The sequence below is a fragment of the Drosophila gunungcola genome (genome assembly GCF_025200985.1).
Source record: "Drosophila gunungcola strain Sukarami chromosome 3L unlocalized genomic scaffold, Dgunungcola_SK_2 000003F, whole genome shotgun sequence".
NCBI lineage: Eukaryota > Metazoa > Arthropoda > Insecta > Diptera > Drosophilidae > Drosophila > Drosophila gunungcola.
This window is the reverse complement of record NW_026453179.1, coordinates 214945-227074: the sequence shown is the minus strand read 5'-3', so window position 1 is coordinate 227074 and position 12130 is coordinate 214945. Positions and strand designations below refer to the sequence as shown.

At 35.8% G+C, this 12130-nt stretch overlaps 1 protein-coding gene across 1 annotated transcript; it reads right to left on the bottom strand.

The window, feature by feature from the left end:
• Positions 1 to 1529: 1529 nt before the first annotated feature.
• LOC128258257 (uncharacterized) lies at positions 1530 to 6107 on the bottom strand. Its single transcript, XM_052989780.1, is given in 9 exon segments — positions 1530 to 1848; positions 1905 to 2118; positions 2976 to 3129; positions 3190 to 3764; positions 3853 to 4106; positions 4484 to 4617; positions 4681 to 5036; positions 5038 to 5606; positions 6053 to 6107. Coding segments are annotated over 8 exon segments (2157 nt in total). The 5' UTR covers positions 5254 to 5606; positions 6053 to 6107; the 3' UTR covers positions 1530 to 1594.
• Between the last annotated feature and the right edge of the window lie 6023 nt (positions 6108 to 12130).

The following is a 12130-nucleotide window of genomic DNA, read 5'->3' as shown; positions in this document are numbered from 1 at the left end:
TGGAAACTGAATACAAACAAAAAGAGGACAACAGGGCAGTCACGGCGAGAGCCAACAAAAAGCACAATAAAATGAAGCAAAACTAATTAAATTATATGAAATAGGAATGTAAACAACAAGCTCGAGCTAAAACAAAACAAATAAAACACCCATAAATATTTATCATAAAGAAAAACAAAACAAAACAATTTCACGGTGGAAAAAACATCAGCTTCAGAGTCCGTTAATAAATTATATTAAATATTTGTGCTGTTTGTTTAATAAATATTTAAATTAAATTTTAAACTTTCGAGCAAGCGAAAATTGTTGGTCATAAATGGTCAGCACGATAAACTAGCTCATAAATAATTTCGTAATTGGATAGTTGGCAATTCAATTAAGACAAACTAGATTAGGTTTCCATAAACGCAATGCAATGTGCAATTACCGAAATAAGATAAAATAAAATACCTATATTTAACATTATATTCTTCAGTTGAGTCAGAAAATATTTATAAAATATCCTCTTAAATTTGTTTTCGTCCTGGCGCGAAATTAGCTTTATTTAGACAAAAAAATTCCATAAGGGCATATTATCAAAATACCAAGCTCTTAAATTTGAAACAATGGAAATATTTAAAAGAACCAGAAGAACCAAAAATATTTTATTAATTCCATACCATTTATCTGTCAGTATGCACCTGTTAGGCAAGAATCACGAAATTTCGGTTGCCGAACAAGGAATTATTGAAAATTGCTGAGGAGATGGCCAAACACAAGCTTATTAATTATTATGATTGCTATTAACCTTTGGGATGTTTATTGCTTAGCACGTCTGGTTTCTGGCTACCTCAATCACATGAAAATTTTAAATTTGAATTTCCATTTCCATTCAGATTTTTAAAGTGCCTCTGAGCCTCGGAACTTCTCGCTATTCTCGAGGGGATTTTCGTATTCGTTTTCGTTTTTATATAGAAATGTTTGGGGTCTCGTTCTGTTTGGGTTTAGTCTGGCACTTAAAAACGGTTTTATTTATGGGCTTTTATCATTTCAGCTTTCTCGGGATTTGTGATATGACCATAAACAAATAATGCCTAATGTGCATTAACTCATAAACAATGCAAATCATTATTAAGGAAAAGTGATCGAAGGAATCCGGGCTCTTGAATTTATTCACCACATTGCCACTGCTACTTGAGGCCACTTGGCTCCTCGTGATAAATGGCACAATATCCATCGATTCCATCTATGTACAAATGTACCAAGGCCCCTCCATTTCGAGTCCGCATTTGTTGCTTCTTAGTGCGTCAATGAAGACTTTTCAGCTTCTCAATTGCCATTCAGTCCTGAGTACCAGAAACATTTGTCATTCGCTGCCGGCAATTATAAATATAAGGCATGTGTGCGCATATCTCATTACTTTAGGGAATGTTGTGCTGGATTGACAACTTGCAGTACTTGAAATTATTAAAAATAAGCAATGGAATGTCACTTTTCCCTAAGTACTGTGCAAAATTCAATTTCAACATTGGTAGAATTTTAAGCCACAATTCCCAAGTTGTCTGGTATATAAAAGTAATTTATTTTAGAAATAATCATTTGGTAATAATCTAGTTTATTGCTCCGGATAGATCCTTTTAAATTTATAATATAATCCTGGGTTATACACATCATACATTGGATGCTTCATGATGATGTGCTTAAAGTGCCAGCGTTCGGCGAAAAGTGTTAAAATAGAGATCACATAACCAATGCCCAGGGCCACAAAGGAGCTCCAGAATTTCTGTATGTTCATTAGAGCCTCCTGTTGAGCAGGAGCCTCCGCCGGCAGATGCTGGATGGCGTCCTTGAGCCACTTAGATATAAGGCCTTTGGGATAAGAAACAATCAAATGGGATTTCTCAATATAAGTGGAATAAACTCACCACCCTCTGTCATATGTTGAATGGAGTTATCAACCCGCTGTTTCAGGGCCGAGTTTTTCTCCATGGCCAGCACCACGGGCATATAGACAACACATTCCTTCATTATATGTAGAGAAGATCCTATTCCGGATCCAGTATTGTCCGCAACTCGTAGATATCGTAAATAGAACTCGTTGTCATAGTAAGCACATTGACCTTTAGATATTCGAGTGGTCTGTGATATAAAGAATTTATATTATACTGTCGGTAATATTTATCTTATCTATTTAACTTATCTAATTACTATATTTAAAAGATTTTCCTAGTATATATCTATCGTTACATTAAAACAATATTTCTATATTTTGCAATGACAGCAATAACAACCAACTTCTGAGCAATTTTATAATACCCTCTTAAGGAGCGTAAAAACCAAGTATAAACTAAACTGTATGCAATTGGAAATACACGATAAAACAAACTCATGGAAATAAAAGTGTTAAAAAAGTAAAGCCAAAAATTAAATATATTTTTATTGATGTTATTATTGTACTTTATATATGAAACTTTCGTTATTTTAAAACATATGGTATTTTTGTTTTCTTCTTTACATATTTTTTTTATTTATTTAGAAACGAGTGTTATATTTATTTTAGCCATGACCCTCTTTCCGTCTGAAAATTGAAAAACAAATTAGTCCCTGTCAAAGCTGTTAAGTCAACGGACTACTTTTCATATCACATTAGATTATTTAGCAGACTTGAAGAATTAATACCTTTAAATTAAAAATGTTGCCAAATACGCTTATCAAGTTGATAAGATATTTTGCTTTTTTGAAAACAAGTTAGAACTGGTTTTTGTTTTTCTATCTTCTGGTATAAAGTTCATTGCTACGAAATGTGATAAAGAGTGTCATTGTAAATCACGTATGTTCTTAAGGTCTTTATTAAAGCTAGTCAGCTCTAATTTGAACCGGACATTTGAAAGTGGTACGTTTTATTGATGATTTAACTATTAACATAAAGTAAAAGCTTTGTGGTTTTCGCTTTTACTTCAAAAGTTAAGTTTTCTTATTAATTTATATATTCTTACCAAATCATCGGTGTGTCCAGTCACCTCCATCTTTTCGCCCACCTTTCGAGCGATTTCATCAGTGGCATCTAAGAAAAACTGTCTATTTTCGGTCACACCAGCCGAGGGTGGAATGTGTGAGGCCAGCAGATCCTCCAGTGTGTCAATTGTAATTCTTTACAAAACCATTTCAATTAAAAAGCCTTTAAAATATACCTAAAAATATCACTTATACCTAGCTGCCGGATTGGCCAAAATGGCAGTAAAGCTGGCCCTATAGGTGGCCACCAAGAGGATGCAGTAGATCCAGTACCACCCAGTCAGCACCCTCAGAGGCCAATTTCGGGGCATTCGAGGTAGGGCCACATATAAAAGCATACTGTACGTGAGCAGGATGCAGTTGGTGTAGTCATCGAAAAGATCGCGAGGACTTCGGGATTCCTTGGATGGACGATAGCGACTAATGGCAATGCGGAAGCTAATTCGACGATAGGTTTTCGCATCCATGGCAACACCACGATATCGTCGAAGGCAGCGAAAGAATCCCGAGGATACGTTCCTGTTGATAATGGCATTGAGGAAACTAATGGCATAGAACACAGTGCCCACTACAAAAAGAGAGAGTAGAACGCCAGCCCACATGCCGCCGCTAAAGGGCAGGATAAAGGTCTGCCACGAGTTGTCCGTCGAGGATTCCGGTGTGAGAAAGGTAAGACACTCGAAGTTGTGCGGCAAACTTAGCTCCACTAGCTGCAGATACACCTGGAACTGATGCAAGTCCCCAATGGCAAAACGGGCACTGTGCGCAGCCTGACCAGATTAAAATATTAATGAGTCAACAAGTTGCCAAATAACATGTTATAATCATATTTTGAGAGACCTTTCAGTCCCCACTTACCACCTCCTCGACAAGCATTGAGTCAATGTGACTCTCATTCTGCCCGTATCCATCCGGATTACCACCTCCATAGCCATTTTCCAGCTCCCAGTCCATATTTTCACTTTGGTTGGGCTTGTAGTAGACGGGTTTGAAGTTCAACGCCTTGCCCAGGGCATTCATAATCTCCACTTCAACTCCTTGGAAGCTGTTTGTCGCATTCGCCCACAAAACCATGGGCACGTGCTCGGAAATGGCCACGGGTATCGTGGCACCTGGAAAGGAATCGGATTTACAGGGATAACAGCCCGAATATTGGGGTAAGTTTTAACACAATTATGTTTTATTTCGTAGAGCTTTTATGTGTTTATCTTCAGCAGTTAATTGATATTTTGATGACACTGCCATTTTCTGATTAAAATTCTTTGTTGAAATTACATTTTTAATTTAATTTTGAATGAAACTACAGTCAGAGAACAATCAAAAGCTAAAAGTTGTCGAATTGTTCCTAAAATGTAGGTAATTTTGATACAAATTTTAAGTCATTTTGGATGTTCTTTGAGTGTAAGGATCTGATTTAGTTATTTTTTTTTTTATTGTATACATAATGTTTTTAAGGTATAATAATATATTTTTTAATCTTCAGACATACCATATAAATTACTCGTCTTGTCCGCAAACAAAATCCTTCCATTGACACTTTTTCCCGCTTCCCAATTGGCGATATTCTTCAAAACCAAAACGCCACTCAAAATGCCTGAGAAGGCAATGGTAGAGATGGTAAATCTAAAGCGAATAAATCCTTAGCTATAACACCTTTGTGAAGATAGTTATATATTCTGCACCCACTTGTTTTCCAACTGCCTTCTGAGAAACACTGTGCCGACAAAAACACTCCACAGATGGATCATATCCCGATCGAAAAGTCTTGAATCGTGCAGCAGGATGAACTTTTTCTGCATATCTAAGGCTCTGCTTTCATAAATATATCTAAGAAATCGCTGGACCTGCCAGCCGTTGAGTATGGTGATCAGATTTAGTTCACAATCGCTGGATTTCAGGGCCTGCACGAAGAGCTCAACTTGCTTGGAAGGCCTCTGGAGATCCGCACTAGCATTGACCCGCATCACGAAGAAGGGGATCACTTGACGACCCACCGATTCGAAAAATACCCGATCATAGATGCCATAATGGAGATCATCCGTAGATGACACCAAAGCATTTCTTCACATTGGCTGCCCATAGCATTCGCTGCAGCAGTTGTTTCAGGTGAATCTCATAGCCGTTGAGGGGATTTTCAGTGGGTATCCTCGTGGCCATCGTGGCCATCGTGGCCATCGCTAGGGATATGTAAGTCCCAGTCAGAATTCCCAGCCAGCGCATCCTTTCGCCGACGAACGCAAACTGCTGGCCACTCTCCATTCCAGCAGTTCGTTAACCTGTTTATGGGGAACCCTCGAGTCCTCATTGCATATGCAGATCTAATTAAACTTGTCCGAACTCTGTGAACTGGGAGCCCCCAGAATGTCAGTCACTCAGCTACTCAGCTACTCAGCTACTCAGTTACTCAGTTACTCGTTGGGCTGCCCGACCTGATTTACTCTACACGCATTCAACTTGCCGCCAAGCAGGGTTATCTAATTAAGGTCTGGCTGCCCAGGGGTTAATTAGTTAAACCAGGTAATGTGTTCAAGGTTAGAGGGAATCCCTTGCTATTTTAGAGTGGAGTACTGGAGAATCCTCAAAACACATTTTGATTCAAATTAACCGCAACACTTTCTGGGGGAAAAAAATAAATGCAAGCTGAAGATAAAACATTGCTATGTCAAGTCATATAATATATAAGCCTGGTAAAAAATGTTATCAATTAAAATTTTTTTCGCTTTGATTTTCTTCCATTGCGTTAGTTTAGTTTCGTTATTATAAATATGAAAATTTTACAATTTTTTTAAATGTTTCATTTGCATTTTTTCGGAATTGATTTTAATATATGAAAATTGAATTTAAATTTATTTATTTATTTATTTATATTATTTATTGTATTTATAATTTTGTTCTAATAAAATATTTTCCACATTGTTTAAAATATTCGGGATATTTCTTATACTAACAATAAAAGATCCCAATGAAAGTAAAATAATGTCACAACTGATTTTAAAAAATTTTTTATAAAAAAATAACATTTATGCAGTCCATATTTTAACAAATTTATTTAACTTACCTCTTGTGTTTCATTTTTCAAACTTAAATATTATGCCTAATTCTGTAAAGTATTTTTCGCAATATATGGCATAAGCTGAACATAAGAAACTATAATTTTTGATTGCCTAAATTCGCACAATCAATATTACCTTGATTCACAAAAGCCAACTAAGGCAGAGAAAGTGTTTCAGTAAACACCTGCAGAACCCGGCGATAACCTTTCCTAACCAAAATAAAGCGATGGCAACCAACTCACTCAAGAATCACAAATATACAGTGAGCAAAGCCATCAAGCGTCATTAAATTTCATTTAATCAGTCATCCACTGATTGAGATCTATGGCGAAAGTTGTTGCTTCCGATCCGATGTTGTCACTAATTCGATGACTGACCACTATGCCCAGACAATTGGATCAGACTAATTTATCATAAGACCATAACTAATCCGTCCAACCGACCGTCTTCATTAGGGGAAGACACGGGATCGGAGGTTCAGTCTGTGGAACAGTACTTACTGCTGCTGCTGATGGAGATACTGCAGTCGCGAAATCAGTAAATTGCGATCATCCGCAGTCAAGGCCCAGACACTAACGATATAGTAATGCGGACGACGTCGTGTCACTGGGCATAAGACATTCAGTCCGTGAGTCCGCCAGTCAGTCCGCCAGTCGGTCAGTCAGTTAGCCGATTAAAGCAGCAACAGCGCCCAGAAGCCGCATTCAAATAGCCATTAATGTCAGCTCAAGTCAGCCGTTGAGTCCGAGCCAATCAGCCTGCGGATGTGCCGAGATGTGATGTGATGTGGGCAGGTAACCAGTAAACAGTAACCAGTGACCAGCGAGCAGTCTTACTTATACATATACTCATACCTATATCCATTCCCGTTCTTCTGCGCTTTATTGTCGTGTAATTAACTTTTTCCGAATCGTCCGGATTTGGAATTGTTTGCACATAATTGCAATTTAATTATTTTCTCTCGCTCGTTTCCCTTTTCATGTTTTTATGGATTTATGTTGGTCGCGCGGTCTGTTGGCCATTAGCTTGGTAACAGGTAACACCCGTCTCTGGAACCGAAAAGACCCAGCCCATACTCATACCCATACTCATACCCATACCGATAGCGATTGTGACCAAGACCGAACCGCATCCATCTCCATCCAGTGCCCAACCCTGCCGGCAGGTAGGTAGCGCAGAAATCGATTTCAGCCGCCCCCGGACCGTTTCCCATGTCCAAGTGTCAGCCGGTGGTGCTGGTGTCGGGTCCGTTCTCTGGACCAGCACTTAGAAAAAAGAATATATCATTAAAATGTTCTCGAAAAGAAGAAAAATCAAATTGTAAAATCAACACACATCTATGTAATATACAATATTTACAAACTAATTAAATCTTAAATTGTTAATAATATCATTTTAGTCAATGCGTTAAAAAGTTTTATATTACATCGTTTATAAAGTGGTCAAAAAATATGTACAAACGGTTTATTTAAAATTTCAGTACAAAATGTATTTCACATATATTTTGTTAAAATTCGATGAACAATAAATAATACATCATTAAATTTCTATATTACAAATCAACTTTTATTTTATTTTATTTAAACTCATACGTTTCATAATTTTGTATATCGATCTGTCTTAAGCAATCAATTATTTAAATATAGTTGGATAAAACTTACAAGCCTTGAAATATTAAGCGTTCAAAAAAAGCAGTTGGGAATTGCAAACAAGCACAAACATGTTGAACCCTGATTTAAAGAAATAAATTGCTTTTAAGAAAGTCACATTAAATATATATTTAAATTAATCGAGCCTTAAAAATATAAGGAATAATAATTCATAAAATTATAAATTTAATTCGAAATCAATAATTTTTTCTTCAAGTGTTCTGTGCTCCTAACGAGTGCATCGCATGCGGCGGTGGGAACGAGCGGAGATTTCGGCAGGGGAGTGGAAGTACCAGAGGTAGATACATGGTCCAGCCGAGTGGAAAACATTTTGCACTTTTATGGCCCAGATTCACTTGGTCCACGGTCCACGATCCGTGGTCAACAAAAATAAAATCAACAACAACAACAACAACAACGATAATGGTCCGTGGGCTTGCCGTTGTTGTTGGTTGCTGGCCGCTGGCCTGGCTGTTTGCATTGACACATTTTCTATTTTTGTTTTCCTTGGGAGATTTTCTCAGCAGAATTTATGGGTTCCTTGAGGTTTCCTCTTCGCCTGATCCCCGTGCACATGAGTCGAGGATTCGATACGCTTCTGTTTTAATTCCAACAAAATATTTTATGCGAATTTGGCAGTTTATTGTTGTCGGCTTTGGCTTAGAGTGTGAAATGTAACAAATTTTCCGCAGCGTGTGCGTGTGCGTGTGCGTGTGCCGGTGTCCTGGGAAATAATTCAACAGTTTTCCCACCTTCTGTTCGGTTGGGCAAGTTTTCCTCTTCAGCAACAATTTTCCCCTGATTTATTGTCCCAGCTGTGCTCCCACATCTTTATCTATCTACGGGTGTACGTTTTCCTTTTCTTAGCCAGTTAAGCTCTTCAGTTACTTACAGTTTACAGGGCAGGAATGAAATATTCTCAAGTCCATCCAAAGTTTGTTTCTAGTCCATTGACAAAGTTCGGTTCACACGCTCGGGACTGAAAATACATATTTATCTTCCCACTTCTGATTAGTGAATCAGTGGAAACTGGTTTAATATGCAAATCGAATTTTGCCAACTTTATTTATATATTTTTCGTATATGCATATACATTTAATCAATTTACATGTGTCGCTGGTTAATTTATTCTTTAATTGGAACATGTCGATGACAATTTATGTAATCCTCTTAAAATATCAATGCTAATTTTAATTAAATTTCGGTCTGATATATATTTATCATCAATTTTATGATGTCAATCTGAATTATCTCTCCTATTTCCACCTGAATAAATTTTAGTTCCAATATTTTATGGGAAAACCTGCAGAGTTTTAAGGCGAATTTTTTTTTTCCATAATTATTAAGAGCCACTTATTTTATCTTGTTTATTTTTATGAGTTAGTTGCATTAAATACCAATTGATTGTTTAAATAAAAAAGCCAAAGAAATATTACCATTTTTTTTCTTCTTAGGGAAAATAATTGTAAAATGTTCTTCTAAAGATTATATTTACTTAGATATAACAGTGTTATTATTATAAATGTTTAATGTTTGCTTACTATCATTACTATTAATTTTCATTTAAATTTGAATTCTTCATCGCAAAAAAGTATGCAAGCTAAAAGCCGTGTATTAACCTTTTGTTTTTTAAATATTTATTTTATGGGTAAATTTGTAAGCTTTAGCTCTACAGATAAAAAAACAAGTATATGTAAAAGAATGTGTTTATTTGAGGCTTGGAAGTTTCTCTCTTACATAACCCTGATGTGGAAGAACCGGCGATATGGTCGGTTATCAGCAATAGTAATAGTGGAATATGTACACATTTTCATTCTTGTGTATATGTACCGAGTCTAATCAATCTGCATGCCAGACAGCCGTATTATCTGACCAAACTGGCGACTATTTGAACTAATTTCATTATCTTAATGAGGACGTTATTAAATTATTCACGTTTACAAAAGCGCCGGTCGATTCGAATCGAACACGTTGTCCAATATCAATGACTAATCTACGAATCTATGCACAAACAACACACACACGGGTCGTATACGTATTCTGGCTCCATTGTACTGTATTATATCTCCCTGTGTGTGTGTGTGTGTGTGTGTGTGAGTAAGTGTGTATGTGCTCCATTGAATAAAACTTAATCAGCATTTAATTAAATGCACAGAGAACAAGGCAACTGCTATTTGGTTGGGGGAAAGGGAAAGGGGATGGGGAGGGTTAAAAGGGGTGGCTGGGTGGTAGAAACCGATTTCGTTGATTATGTAAATCAATTGAGCTGCGAGATAAAAACGCGTTTTTTTTTCTACCGCTTCGTTTTTGCTGATAAATCGAAATCGTTCTTTGGCATTATTTTCTGTTTTTCTTGTCTCGTTCTTTCCGTCCGTTTTTTTTTGTTGTTTTTCGCTAGCGGCTTTGACTGGTAACGGTTTTTATATAATCACTTTGCCCGTCGTTGTTTGCCTAGCATTTTATTTTATTTTTAATTTTATTTTCTCGATACACTTATTGTTTTTCTGCATGTGTGTACAAAGCGAAAATCATGACAGCGAGCCCCCTTTTATGCCCTTTCTAAAAATGACTAACATCGGTTTGAACAAAAGATGCGGGTAAATTTTTAGAAAACGTTTAAAAACTAAGATATTATTAGCATAGAATTTAAACTTTATTTCTGAAAATATTACAAAACAATATTTTAAATGTTTTAAGCAATTATTAATTACAATTTATAAGCCCAAAATCATTTTTCTACTTTTCTGTTGATTTGTTGTAAATTTTTGATACCAATATTCAGTGTTTTTCAGTGATTCCATAAACCAACCAGCTCAAACCCATCCAGATCGTAGAAAATAAAATAGAAGTGCAAACTTAGAGCAGGTTACAATGTCCAAAAAAATTATATAATTTGTAATAAAAAGTTAATTTGGTAAAATGATTCAGAGTATTTTCTAATTTGGTTTTGTATTTATTAAACAATAACAGAAACTAAAAAGTGCTTTGATTTGCAAAATTGAGACGGGTAATATCATGCGCTCAGTGAAGTCCAGATAAATGCCCCCTGCATACATATACATTTAGATTTAGTGCTCCATTGAGCAAATTGTCCACAGGCTAGGGGTATAATTTCAAACAATCAATGCAAATGAAACTGTTTAAATGGATCCGCAAATGGATGGCAGAGCATGCGATTTTGTTGACTAGTTTTAAGTATATGAGACTATTATATAATGGCTTTTATTCTGAAGAGTAGACTCAGCATTGACGTTTGAAATTTCAATAGGTAAAAATACATTTACATGACAACTTTTCCATTATTTAACCGAATTGTATTACACAATGTGTCCGGCAAAATCTTGAACGTATTAAAAATAATGGGAATAATATGAATCGTTTCAAAAGAAATGTATATCACTTTTAATTTGAAGGTATAATACCCATATTTAAAAAAAAAATACCATCTGTTTAGATGTTTAGACATATGGAGCAGCATATCTGTTTACATATTAAATTGTTTTTCGGAACTATAACAGAAGCTTCCCAGCATTTTTACCTACTTCGTCTTAATTATTATTTTTAATTTGTATTTGTATCTTTACTATTGAACTGAAGTAAGCTTATCACTTAACATAATTCGTTGATTTTGTAGTATTACTTTTCTGCTTAGAAACCAAAGGTTGAGTCAGCTATAAATTTCAGGAAACGGTCTTTATTTTATTATCAAAGTCTTTGGCATAGCAACAAATCCGAAAATATACATTTCAAATTTTCGAAGAGTCATTTAGTTTCACAACATTACTAATAAAATAGTTTTGTTTTTACCTAAATTTGTTTTGATTTTCTATTCACCAATGGTTATTTGTTTTTCGTATTTCGTCCATATTAAATAATCAATATCATCTTTTTAAATCGAAAACGCAAGTCATCGAGTGTAATATTCGTATTTATTTTGTTTTTTGTTTTTTTCCCAGCGTACTAGCTGATGAAATTGATTAGCAAATTAATGTTCTATTTTTATTAAATATTTTTTCCCTCTTGTTAAAATACTTTCAAGTATTGTTACTTTCTAGAATTCAAAAAGTAAAAGCTGCAAAACCGTTTCTAGAAAAAATGTTCACATAGCAACAGAAAGTTGAGTCAGCGGCAGATGATCTATATAAAGGCTTTCCAACGTCCAAAGTTTCGGGGTGTACGTATATGGTATTTTCCCTTGGAGTGTTACTTCCTCTCTTTTTTTTTTGTTTAATTTTTGGTTTTGAGGAGCTTACGTGTTTCCCAACACGAAGCCATGATGAAATTATCAAAGTCGTCGAGAGAGACACCACACATCGAGTCTGACTAATGCGAATTGGGTTGCTATGGGCCGCATTTCACTCGGAAACTTTGCACTGATGCAATCCATTCGCAATCTGACCATCATTTTCGTGACTGGTTCTCTGGGCCATACAT